Source organism: Stigmatopora nigra, chromosome 3 (assembly GCF_051989575.1).
Source record: "Stigmatopora nigra isolate UIUO_SnigA chromosome 3, RoL_Snig_1.1, whole genome shotgun sequence".
NCBI lineage: Eukaryota > Metazoa > Chordata > Actinopteri > Syngnathiformes > Syngnathidae > Stigmatopora > Stigmatopora nigra.
In genome coordinates, this window is record NC_135510.1 from 1,619,923 (window position 1) to 1,634,147 (window position 14,225).

General features: G+C 34.7%; 2 protein-coding genes across 2 annotated transcripts; one reads left to right on the forward strand and one right to left on the reverse strand.

The window, feature by feature from the left end:
- Window positions 1–833: 833 nt before the first annotated feature.
- LOC144194353 (myoblast determination protein 1 homolog) lies at window positions 834–2,033 on the forward strand. The gene is made up of 3 exons (XM_077713382.1): window positions 834–1,367; window positions 1,575–1,647; window positions 1,840–2,033. The coding sequence occupies exons 1-3, from the start codon at window positions 834–836 to the stop codon at window positions 2,031–2,033; spliced, it is 801 nt and encodes a 266-aa protein (XP_077569508.1).
- Window positions 2,034–3,331: 1,298 nt separating this feature from the next.
- On the reverse strand, window positions 3,332–12,947 carry LOC144194137 (troponin T, fast skeletal muscle isoforms-like; the record flags this gene model as incomplete). The annotated part of the gene is made up of 12 exons (XM_077712991.1): window positions 3,332–3,596; window positions 4,208–4,248; window positions 5,183–5,273; window positions 5,859–5,968; window positions 6,165–6,278; window positions 6,757–6,834; window positions 6,911–7,027; window positions 9,203–9,248; window positions 9,321–9,339; window positions 9,932–9,952; window positions 10,530–10,547; window positions 12,722–12,947. Coding segments are annotated over 12 exons (918 nt in total), but the record flags the coding sequence as incomplete, so codon positions are not given.
- Between the last annotated feature and the right edge of the window lie 1,278 nt (window positions 12,948–14,225).

Here is a 14,225-nt window from a genome sequence, read left to right on the forward strand (position 1 = left end):
TTCACGTACTACATTCAACACTTAATTCCACTATAAGTGGTAACTTAATCACCTATGGTGTTTTTTTTTTTTTTTTTTTACATTTTAACAGGCCAACTGGAAACTTTTACGAACAATGCAGTTTTGGTAGATGTGAAGAATAAATGTAGAGTGTATGGATTTTCTGTATAGAACATGTTGAAACTAATATAATGTTTTTTTTGTTTGTTTGTTAAAAATAAAAATAACCGCAACCTTTCGAACAAAATTGTTGTCTGATGATATTTTGTTTCAAAAACTACAACTAAAAATATTTCTCAAACCAAAACTGCTACAGCACGAATTAGAATTTAATGTGTGTTATGTTTCATGCAAGGAATGTCCTGCAAATATCATATTTAAAATCTGATTGGTTGCAGATGAACTGTTCTTGTTATTGTTCACCTACATCAAATTAAAAAGCAGATGAATACTAATTAATTACCAACATATGTTCTCTTGCTTTGCAGTTGTTGTTGTTATTTATTCAAAACCTTGTGAGGACAAGCGGTTCAAAAACTTCTGGATTTCCTTACGTTAACCTTCCATCACTTCTTGCATTTACCGCCACAAAGACACACCCCTCTGCTCACTGCTCAGTTACATCAATGCCTCGCCCCTTCAGTGACTGCTACCTAATATAAACAGTCAACAGCACTGGGAGTGAAGTGTCACAGACTGAAGCTTAGCAAGCAAAATAACTTTAAAGGGAGAGCCACATTCCTTTTTACTTTTATTTTTTCATTCACCAAGCTCCAATATTTTGGATGTCCTTAGAGGATCTAGCGACAAATCTCACATTCCTTCAAAGAAAAATGGATGTACATGACTTTTCTTTTCCTCTCTCATTTCCCGAAGAACTTTACGAACATCTTCGCATAGACGCTGGGGACGTGAACTTTTTCGATGACCTGGTTGACAAACCAAATTTTGTCGGTCCGCCCAAGTTACGGGAACATCAGAATTTCCATTACCATCATCAAGTCCCAGTGGCTGAAGACAAGCATGTGAGGGTTCCGCGGGATCTCCACCAGGGAGGGAACTGCCTGCAGTGGGCCTGCAAAGCTTGCAAGAAGAAGACAACCTGTGAAGACAGAAGGAAGGCGGCAACAATGAGAGAACGGCGACGACTGAGCAAGGTCAATGACGCTTTTGAGACCCTGAAGCGCTGTTCGGCTTCCGACCCAAACCAGAGGCTTCCAAAAGTGGAGATCCTAAGAAACGCCATCGACTATATCGAGTCATTGCAGGCTCTACTGAGGTCAAACAAGGATGAGATTTTGTACCCAGTGCTTGAATACTGTAGTGCAGACATGTCCAGTCCCCGGTCCAATTGCTCCGATGGCATGGTGAGTCCAATAACAGCTGAAAAGCTCATAAAATATCAATTTGTGCTATTTTGCTTGCTAGACATCCAATTTCACAGAAATCTGCCTGACAGATTACCACTAGGCTACTAGACTTGATAATATAACACAGAAGCTTCCCAAATTGACTTTAACAAAAATATTTGACAACATTTTGATTTCTTAATCGGCAAATTCATATCCCCTCAGGTGGATTTCTTCCCTCCGTCCCCAACCAAGAATGAAAACATTGATCCTTCTTACCATGGCAAGACAAAACACGGTCCGTTTCCCTTTTTTTTTTTCATTCTATAACCCAACTTTCTTCCTCTGCTTTATCTGACTCATTCCGGCTTATATTTGACCAAATTGGATCAATAATTCCTACATAAAACTGCATCAAGCTAATATTTTATGCTGCCGGTAGAGTCGTTTGTGTCCAGAAATGAATACTATATTTTCTCCACTTTTGTAGATTCCAGCACAAGTGCACCATCACTCCTTTCCAGTTTGGACTGTTTAACCAGCATTGTGGAACGCATCAATACAAAAGATGTGAAGATCTCCCTGGGTGATAGTGTAGTTTCCCGAGGACTTGGATCCCCTCAGAGCAGTCCTACAGTCTGTAGAATTATTGAGGACCACACTAGCATATACGGACCTCTCTGAAACGGGACAACCAAAGATCTATTTTCCTCAAAAGAAATGTATTATACCTTTAATGAGCATGTGCTCCCTCAGAGAAGGACACTCGCTTTGATTGTTGGATTAAATTTCGGTTTGACCCTTTTTTGTGGACTTTGCCACAACAACCCTCTCGGCATGTAAGGGTTCTTTTCAGGTACGCTGGCTAATTGGACGGATGTGTAGAAGAATTAGTAAAGATCACCTCGTAAAATTTGTACATTGGTGTTTGATAAGAAGAAATACCTCGATTTGTATTTTATTTGTAATTTATGAGTGAATTCCAGTACATTTATTAAAGAATATTTATCTTCTGACATTTCTAGTCAGATGTGTAAAATATTTTAAAAATGTTATAATGTTTTAAGGGTTCTCTCTGGCTTTGAATGTTAATATAGAACTAATTGAATGCGTCATCAGACTTTTTCAGTGCTTCACTGAAATAATAAGGACCATAATTCTGCTTTTAAGAATACAAAGTTAATTAATGTACCAGTTCATTTCAATCTCAAATGCAGCAACAATAGTTTCTAACTTGTTTTCATTCGTTCATTTTCTGAACCGCTTTATCCTCAATATTCCAGCTGACTTCGGGCCAGAAGCGGGGGACACCCTGAATCGGTGACCAGCCAATCGCAGGGCACAAGGAGACGGACAATCATTCACGCTCGCATTCATACCTAGAGGCAATTTAAAGTGTTCAGTCAGCCTACCTTGCATGCTTTTGGAACGTGGGAGGAAACCAGAGTACCCGGAGAAAACCCACACAGGCCTATGGAGAACATGCAAACTCCACACAGGTGGACCGACCTGGATTTGAACCCAGGACCCCAAAGCTGTGAGGCTGACGTACTAATCACTCAAGTCACCGGGCCGCCTAACTTGTTTTCAATCTATAGTTAAGATGAAAATATACATGTACAGATTTGGAAAATCCCAGATGCCCAAACCTTCTAATGGGACAGTATATTTGCAATGAAAATTTAGAATGAAGTGACAAATTAAACTAAGGGATGTAAGAAAAGGGAAAATAGAATTTGATAAACATTAAAGTTAAAGTTTTCCTTGTGACAAGTAATTAATGTTAAATAGAAAGCTGCGTTTGATGGAGCCTAAATCATTTATTTCCAATTAATACCCGCTGTCATAAGTTTTGAGACTTGTAACTATTCAGTTGAATACGAATGAGTCATAAAAACCTTTGACCAAAGAAGTGCCCCTGAAAGAAAACATTCCAGATTGTATTATTCATAATTCAAAATAGATTAAACAGCAAACAAGCATGATTTCAGATACATGATTTATTTTCTGGACAGCCACACCATCTTTATACAAACATAATGATGAACTTTTAATGTATTGGATGAAGGCAAATCCTTCCAGAAAACAGTTTCTCTAGGCAAACATAGGCAGTAAGACGTCCAGTTGTCATTGCAGTACTGACACTGCCAGTTTCTCGTGGGCGGAGTGGTCGCAGCATAGACAACGTTGTTTCCTGACTGGCGCAAACCTCACTTTCTGCGGCGTGAGTGGGCTCCTTTCTTGCTACTGCAATGCGCACACACAAAGAGAAAGAAACGTGTCAGTGTTTTTGTAATGATATCTCATTCAAGAAACATATTATGAAGTTCAAATATATGATGTGATATTTGTCTTAATTGTTGCCTTTTTATATGTTAATGTCATATTTAAAACACTATGCCATTTAATAGGAATAAGAAAGAATGGTTGGTTAGAAAAAACAACAACACATTTAAATTGTTTATTTTGCCCATTCAATTAAAAATACAACATATTTTTATATTTGAGGAGTAAATGTTTTTGTCCTGTTACTATAAAGATAGATTAATTATATTGATTGCAAACTGTTGAAATTTGTAGTGTAGAAGTTTAAGGTTAATGCCATTATTCACAATTCTTCACTGTAATTCACTTAAAAAGCATTTCTGTAAATTATGTTATACAATTTTCACATGAAAGTGATGGTATTAAGATAAGGGTTGGGCTAAGAAAGTAGTTTTCATGCATCACTTAGAAAAATCATATATACTCTTATGTATGTATACTAATGGATGTATTTACACTGTAAGAATGGTAAGGAAGGAAGTATTTATATATATTTTTAATAGGAGCCCTACTGCAGAGAAACGCATACTCACTGTTTTTGCAGCTCATCAATGCGATTTCTGAGAGAGATCACCTGAAAGACAGTACAATTTAATCGAACACCTTTCACACTGTATGTTTCCCTGTAATTTCAAATTATTTTCTAAATGTGAAAGTTAAAAGAACATTTTAATTTAGTCGATCTAGATACAGGTTTTCTTCAGTTAATTTGCTCAGCGATCGGCTAGACACTGTGGAATAAAAAAAATAGCAATTGGAGCTAAATACACTGCAAAAAGTGATTTGGATTAAAATTCATGGGAAAATGGGCTGGATATCACTTGAATATCAATCAGGATTCTTTTACAACAGAAAGAAGCGAAAGTGATATACAAATATATCAGTGGTCACTACTGAAAAACTGAACCAGAACCATAATTTATCATCATCATCACCATCTAAAATAATCACCATAGTTGGTTGGTTTACAGTGTTCCCTCGCTACTTCGCGCTTCAGCTATCGCGGACTCAGAGCTTCGCAGATTTTTTTCAGGAAAAAAAAATTAAGATATTAAGTTAAAATTATAAATTACATCATTTTACAAGAGGTGGAAACAAAATATTCAATAAGAATTAGTAATTGCATCAAAAAAGGCCAAAGAAATGGTCAATAACATGGTGAGAGTACAGGAATCGCATTGATGACGTCATGGCTGTTTACAGGCGCATCTTCACCACCCAAAAAAACAATGTTCACAACTCCCAATAACGATGTTTCTTACGTGCAAAAAAACTGCAGGAGATCCTCCATCCGGACTACTATGGTGTTTTTGCTTGGTGGTGCTTTTGTGCACGTGTTACACGTTTCTTTAAGTATTTTTGAAGGGGCACGCCTACTTCGCGGAAATGCAGCTATTGCGGGGGGTCCCGGTCCCCATTAACCGCGAGAAGCGAGGGAACACTGTACATAGTTTTTTTTTAATGAAAAATCAAATGCACGTGAAGTACAACATAAAATCTTTACCAACCTCATATCTCTGTCTCTTGAGCTTCTCACAGTGGTCATATTTAATCTCCTCCAAGCTGTGCAACCACTCCCACATCTCCCTTGCTTTTTCCCTGATAACAATGAGCCGATAACAATTTAATGTCAGTACAATTTCAATGTCAGGGATATTTAGGTATCACAAAACTTCAAACATCATCATGTAACTTGAAGCAATGCAGTCTATGTGGTGGATATGGTAACAAAATGGTGTGAATTGTGTTATTTGATCAGTATGATTGCAATTCCACACATTTTCTCTCAATAACAGTCACACAAAACAAATAACGGAATCATAAAGTCATACTAAAAGTGCTTCTACTTTGTATTTCTTTCTTTTTTACAATTACTTCTCTGTTAAAAAAAGGCAAAATGTTATAAACCATAATGTAAATGCTTGATCTGGGCTCTGAAGTATAATAAGAAATCGAATTTTAGATATAGCTTGAGTAGACGTGTTAACTTTTTTTAATACAAGAAATGAAAACCTATTTGCATTGCATATTTGTGACATACTTTTATTCTATATGTTGGTTAGCCTGGTCAATTTGCAATGGAAACACACACAAATGCCAAAGCAATGTGACTTGTGGAGACTTAAAAGTAATGTTTCGAATCATACAACATTGTTCTGTTAAAGGATGGCTTCAAGTTATTACCTCAGAATGTCGTCACTTAGATCATCGATGTCCAGAGGTTGGCATCTCTCTGCCAGGACCTTCTTCTTCTTCTCCCTCTCAGTCTGCTTTTTGCCTCTCTTCTGGTCCACCTGTAAAGTTACGAGGCTAATTTTAGTGGACAAGTACAATTTAACCCAACATACTACAGCACCTGTGTTACGAACTCTTTTAGCTATGAAACACCACCTGTCATTTTTTAAATGACATGTCTCCCTCAACATCCCCAAATTATACAAAGACACAGGGTTTTATGCTTTAACAGGAAAAATAAGTTATCCAGCATACCCTCTGCAAATGGCTGCTGAAACCAGATCCCATGCTGGATAGAGCATTCTTCTTCTTGGCTTCATCCTCAGCCTTCCTGTTGAGGTCGGCCTCCTCCTTTCTTATCCGCTCTGCCTGTTTGATTGCATTGATATTCACAGTCAGTCAATACGATTTCTGAAGCAAAAACAATAATCACATTCACAGCTCATGCTCCAAAGGGTAAACAGATCCGAATTTTGTTTTGATGCTCTTTAGTGGCATGACAATTTGCATTAATTTATCTGCCTTCTACTGTAATTGAATCCTCTCATGATTATATTTTGTAGTGTGACGTATTCAGCATTTACTGTATATGGAGTTGCTTCATAAACTGCTGCTGTCTGTCTGTTTTGGTAAAAAAAATTACAAAAGTGGATATATGTAAGTCTATTCATCAGTATTTTTTTTTTAGATTACTGTAACAGCCTTGTGTGTTGCAACCATGAGCCAGGGACTTCCCCATATCACGACAATGCTCTTTTTCAGTTATGTTCTATCCAAGAACAATGTGATTTCATGTTTCCCAGTTTGTGGAGACATAAGGGCGAATTAAGAGAAAGAATCTTGGTACCTCCCGCCTGGCTTGGCGCTCCTTATCCTTATCAGATCGAATCCTTTGCTGCTCAGCTCGCTCAGCTCTACGCTTTTCCTAAAAACAAACAAACTAAAAATTAGTCCCTAAGCAGATGTGATAGTGATACTAAAGTATTTGTGTGGGATCGCACGATTCTGTCTTTGAGAGCAATTAACTCCTCTTCCTCCTTCTTCCTGCACTCAAAGTGAGCATCAATCAGCGACTGAAGCTCAACGAGGTCTTTGTTTTGACGTTTCTTCTGGATGTCCTGTATGATACAAAGCAGACGTCACCATCACTATAAATGAACATGTTATCTACGAGTATACTTTTAGCTTAATATAACATCTTTCTGAAACTAGAACGGCACTGGAACAGGTGAGATGGGGAGAGAAAATTTCTATATATATATATATATATATATATATATATATATATATATATATATATATATATATATATATATATATATATATATATATATATATATATATATATATATATATATATATATATATATATATATATATATATATATATATATATATATATATATATATATATATATATATATATATATATATATATATATATATATATATATATATATATATATATATATATATATATATATATATATATATATATATTGGATTGGATCGGATAACTTTATTCATCCCGTAATCGGGAAATTTCTTTGTTGCAATAGGAAGAGGGTGAGGATGCAGGAATAGGAAAGGCATTATACACAAATGGGTACTTAATAGTAAGTTAATAAATAAATACATGAATAAATATATAAATAGGTAACTGTGTTGGTGAGATATGTATATACATACACATACATATATATACAAGCACATCTACACTGTATCCCAATTCAGGAGGTCCTAACCCACAGCCTTTTTTGAGTTAAAGAGCCTGACGGCTGATGGGAGGAAGGATCTGCGGAAGCGCTCCTTCCTGCAGTGAGGGTACCGCAGTCTACTGCTAAAGGAGCTTCGAAGGGACTCCACCGACTCGTGCAGGGGGTGGGAGGTGCTGTCCATGATGGACCTCATCCTGGTCAGCATCCTCCGCTCTCCCACTTCCTCCACAGAGTCCAAAGGACAGCCCAGAACAGAGCTGGCCCTCCTGACCCCAACCCCAACCCTAACCCAAACCATAACCCCTAACCCCTAACAATATCCCTAACCCAAACCATAACCCCTTACAATAACCCTAACCCAAACCATAACCCCAACCATAACCATAACCCAAACCATAACCATAACCCAAACCTAAACACCCAACCCCCAACAATAACCCTAACCCAAACCATAATCCCATCCATAACCATAACCCCAACAATAACCATAACCCAAACCATAACCCCTAAATCCTAAAAATAACGCTAACCCAAACCATAACCCCAACCATAACCCCAACCATAACCTTAACCATAACCGTAAACCAAACCATAACCCCTAAACCCTAACAATAACACTAACACAAACTATTACCCCAACCCCTAACAATAACACTAACACAAACTATTACCCCAACCCCTAACAATAACCCTAACCCAAACCATTATCCCATCCATAACCAATAATATATATATATATATATATATATATATATATATATATATATATATATATATATATATATATATATATATATATATATATATATATATATATATATATATATATATATATATATATATATATATATATATATATATATATATATATATATATATATATATATATATATATATATATATATATATATATATATATATATATATATATATATATATATATATATATATATATATATATATATATATATATATATATATATATATATATATATATATATATATATATATATATATATATATATATATATATATATATATATATATATATATATATATATATATATATATATATATATATATATATATATATATATATATATATATATATATATATATATTATATATATATATATATATATATATATATATATATATATATATATATATATATATATATATATATATATATATATATATATATATATATATATATATATATATATATATATATATATATATATATATATATATATATATATATATATATATATATATATATATATATATATATATATATATATATATATATATATATATATATATATATATATATATATATATATATATATATATATATATATATATATATATATATATATATATATATATATATATATATATATATATATATATATATATATATATATATATATATATATATATATATATATATATATATATATATATATATATATATATATATATATATATATATATATATATATATATATATATATATATATATATATATATATATATATATATATAATCTATTCAGAGGTTTGTACTTACATCAAAGTCAACCTTCTCGCCATCAGGTATTTTGGGAGCAGTTGGTCTATTAAATGAAAGAGCACCATGAGTATATGTATGGCATCAAAGTTTAATCCATTAAGTAAAAGTCACTCACTTGAATTTTGGCCTCTCTTCTGAATATTCAGTACATGGCAAAAACCAGAGAGAGAGAGAGGGGGGGCGGGGGGGGGGGGGGGGTGAATAGCAAAGGTGAGAACATTGGAAGCTAAAATGTGGGGAAATTTGGTTAATCAGGGGAAGGATTCCACGTGAACAAGTTGGGTTACATCACAGGGCTACAAATGTTTCCACACCTCAAGTAGACAGTTACATCACAGGGCTACAAATGGTTCCACATCTCCAGTAGACAGTTGACTGATGTGAGTTTTAATTTTAGAAAAACTTTCCACAACACAGGTGCCAAATTCTTGTTAAGTACCCTAAGTTCATACCGTGGCATAACCTGATTTATTGAGTTAATTTGGTAAATTAGTACGTAACGGAAACAGTTACCTCAACAGTTTGACACTCGTTTTATGTTTAAGAGTCGAATCACGGTTAATAGATGTGCATGGTAGAAACACAACGGGATTCCCACAAGGACACAGTCTATGTACAGTATGTTTGAGATGATCTTAGAGGTTTCTAATAGGGAGCCCCATTCCAACACGGGAAGAAATCAAAACAAGCCAAAGCAACAGCGACTCAGCAGGAAATACAAAGTACCATCTAGATCTTCCTCCTCCACTGGTGGAACGCAATCATGCAAACAAAAGAAGAGGCAGAGATGAGATGTTTAAGCATGGCTCAGCGTGTTTGCTTCATCACATTGCTCTAGCGCAGGGGTGTCCAAACCCATTTGAGCTGACTTAAAATCCTCACAGTATCAATTGGAAAAAGGAGGATCAAAATTTAGTAAAAAAATGGTCTTTGGAAGGTTTTATAACGTTATTTTTTTTTATTAAGTCACTGGCGGCCATTTCTAGTGATAGACGTACACTGATTTCAATATTCTTCAGGTTCTAATCACTAACCAAATGGCGAGACACTGTATAAATCCATGCAATCACCATGAGAAGGAATACTAAATGTAGGCTGAATCTAAGTTTCTTTCAATCATATTTTCATAATTTGGTGCTGTCCAATAAAAACGGAAAAAAATGGGAAGCAGACTTTTGACAGCAAGCCGTGGCTTGGACAACCTTGTTCGGACGACACATAAGTTGGCTAGCGCAGAGACTATGTTGCCTCCACCTTTCCTAAAAAAATAAAATTGCTCAAACAAAAACAAAGGAATAAATTCAAATAATCTAAACCAACATACCTTCCTCTTCATAGGCGTCTGCATGCAGCAAGCGTCCAAAGCAGGAGCAGAACAGAAATCATTAGTGATCATACTTGCTTGCTGCCGCTTTACAATGCATGGCTAATGAGGCCCATTTACAAAACTGGGGTGTTGCATAGGCAGCGTGAACCACTGCATAGTTCTGCAGATAACTTTGCAAATCAATAAGGATACAAAAGCGGATGTCTTGTTGGATTGAGAAACTTAACAAGTCATTTTGTTGTGTGCTTAAAAGTTATTCCCTAACTAATGGCTGTTGTAATTTCATGACATTACAGATAATTATGTTGATTTATGTCCAATTTACTAAATAATAATAATTTTAGTAATAATAATAATAATAATACTAAATCATCGACAATGAGCAGCCAAACACTTTTTTTTAGAATTACTTGAAACACATTTGCCTATCTTTAAGCAAGTTGTCAACAAATAGCCTTAAAATTGGTTTTAAAAAAAGATTTACAAAAATTACGGTGAAAAAATCAATGAGGAATGGAAAGATTTTTCATTGTCACGTTGAAATTTATGCAATTTATGGCCCGCGCATTGCCAGTGACCAAGCACCTGAATTTGTATTGTGTAAAACGACCCCTACATAATCGACATGACGCCCAACAAAGTGCACTTTAAGCTCAGAACTACTGCAGTGAATTCACGCTATATGCGACACATGTATAGACAGGATGATTTGAAAACAATTGAAATCCACCAATATGAAACCATTGCATGCAAACACCCCAGTGTAAATATCATGTTACAGTTTGCCACGCTCTACATCTCATCTAATCGCAAAAAGAACGATTTTAACAATGGAAGGATGGAGTTGAACAAATCGCTTTTACATGATAGCAGAAAATATGACACGTCATCCAAGGTGAGGGCCTTCAACAATATAGTTCTGTTCGGGTTTACTTAATGTCATCTGAGTCTATTTCAATATAATATGAAAGAGTTTTAGCTTAGACCTCGGATGAGATGGGTCAGTTCGATCATGTAAAAGCTGTTGAATTTACTAATTGCACTCTAAACATTTTATGCACATTTCATAACACACGAATGCAGCAAAAACGGTGGAATGCTTTGGTTTGATTATGTAACAGCTAACGATGATGGTGATTGTGTTTTCTATAATTCATTCCCAAAACATGAAGTTCATGAAGGTTTAATATGAGCACTTTTGGGTTCCTTATTAAAACCAGACTAAAATGCAAGGTGCAATAGAGCCCTGTTCGCCAGAGTCTACCTACAATGAAGAGCTTCTGAGGTTTATCAGTCTTTAGGAAAATTTGATAGCATAGTGGTAGGTATTTTACCTGAGTTTTAGAAAAAAAATAGAATTATTCATATGATCTGGACATTTCATGTATCAAGATGATACACGGCTTCATGCGCATTTCATCAGAAAATTTGCCATTTTAGAACAACTAGATGATCAATCAAAATCAATATTTTGTACAGGGACACGGGCTCTGGTGACCAGGTCATTCTCCAAAAAAAAAAAAACATATATACATTTTTTTTATGATGCTACAATCAGCTAAAATGACCAAATTTCCAAAATTTCTTGCATGCATGTTTGTAATTTAACAAAGCACAACAATGCTGCCTCCATGCGTCTATAATGAAAAGGACATGGTTCATGTAGAACGATATCATTTTAGTATGTCTGGTCTTTTTCAAAAGCTGAATAAAAAATATTTTTATGCATTTATTTTTTAATTTTAGAACAAGAAGTAACCTCTTATATGACACAGGATTGAACGAATCACGACGCTTTAATTACAGAGTACAGTAGTGTATAACACTTTTTAACAGTAGTTGCATTTTCCAAAAATGCACTGTTTCTAAATCAATTTTAAAATAATTTTATACAAATATAATTTTTGCTTGATTATATTTTTACTTCCGACTGCCAATAAACAAATATTGCCTTTGAGCGAGTCGATTTTAGCACACATTTGTGTTACCAACTGTCATATGTGGCTCTATATTATTGTTGAAATGTTTCAGAAAATCCCATTCCATATTCTTTATGCCAAAAATCTAATTTGGGAATATGATTTATTTATCTCGCAGCACACTTAGTTGCCTTATATTACGTTTCGTACTGTCCTAGAGAGCAGGGAGGGTAACGGGAGAAGGGTGAAGAGTCTGCCCAAGGCACGTACCTTCCTCCTCACGAACCGGCTCTGGTTCAGGCTCTACCTCGGGTTCGGGCTCTACCTCAGGTTCAGGCTCATACTCTGGCTCTGCTTCTAACTGGGCCTCCGCCTCAGGGGCTACTTCTACTTCTACTAGCTCCTCCTGGGCTACGGCCACGCAGCATGCACCAAACCGCCAAGGAGAGGTTGTCGGAGGAGGCCAATAATGAAGACCACAGACATGACAGAGCCATTAAAACAAAACAAAAAAACAAAAGTGAAAGATTGCTTTAGTTACACAGAAGATGGATGGATGAGCGAGGGGCGACACTGCTGGAAAACAAAGATAGAAACATGATGATGATGACAATGGTGATGATGGGAGTCATGTGACCTTATTCTACACAGAAGCCATGGAGGGCTCATAATGGGTTTTAACTTAACATGAATTTGTTTATTTGCAGCATTATGTTGCAGCAACATTGCTCTTTTTAAGGTAAATAGTAGACTTGAAGGTAGTATATATTAGTATTGTTCATTTGGCCGACATAACAGTTTTAATTAATGTTACTGGCATTGGACCTAATTTAAATTCATTTAATTGTTAAGCAAGTGATTAATTCAAAACTATTAGGGGTCACAGGTTTCTTTTTAATGTATTGCCGTATGAATTACAATACCATAACATTCAAACATTCAGAATTTTAAGTACTATATTCGATGTGATAGCAGTTGATAATGAAAACGTTTTCATTATAAATCTCAATTTATTTGAAATTATGCAATCAAAGTTGATTGGTGCAAACATCATCGTTATTCTGTTTGCTCTTGGAAAAAATACCGATAAGTTTACAACAATAAAATTAATTTAAGACTATGAACATATGTTTTAATCCTCAAAGGCAGTTGCTCATAAAGTCAAGATTGGATAAAATTTCAGATATGAGGACACCCAAAGGTAAGTCCTGCTCAGTGTGACACTGACTCAACTGAATCTGTTAAGAATGAGAATCATTGGAAGCAAAAAAATGCCCTACATTTTCCTAGGCAGGTCGTGTTAAATTATGATTGAAATATTTAAAGGGAACCAAAAATTTAGTTAACATGAAGTTAATATTATAACTTAGCGAAGCATATAATGTATAACATTGAATTATATGTGCCCCGAAAGCCTAAACATAATTAAAATAGGTTACCATGGCAATTGTGTAAACAAGGTCAATGACAGTTGCACTAATCACATGGCAAGAAAATAAATGTAGTGAGCCTGAAAGCTCAATTCCATTTTTTGCTTAACCATGTGATTCAGAACATCACTCTGAAGTCAGCAATACACCCTTAACTTGAACTGTTTGACTGACCGCTGTGTGTTAGTAAAATTCAAACCAAACTATAAAATCTTACAATTTATTTTTTGTTTGTCAATGTTGTCAATTACCGAGGTAAACCTAGAATTGCGGCTCAGGAAATAACATTCCCGTGTGTTGTTTTTGATGTAAATAAATAGTAATGTCGCAGGTAGGCATATTTA

Bases quoted from the DNA above. Each gene is read 5' to 3' on its own strand.
- LOC144194353 (XM_077713382.1), top strand. From the start codon at position 834: ATGGATGTACATGACTTTTCTTTTCCTCTCTCATTTCCCGAAGAACTT. The intron at 1,368-1,574 runs GTGAGTCCAATA...ATATCCCCTCAG, and splicing joins CCAATTGCTCCGATGGCATG to GTGGATTTCTTCCCTCCGTC. The intron at 1,648-1,839 runs GTCCGTTTCCCT...CCACTTTTGTAG, and splicing joins CCATGGCAAGACAAAACACG to ATTCCAGCACAAGTGCACCA.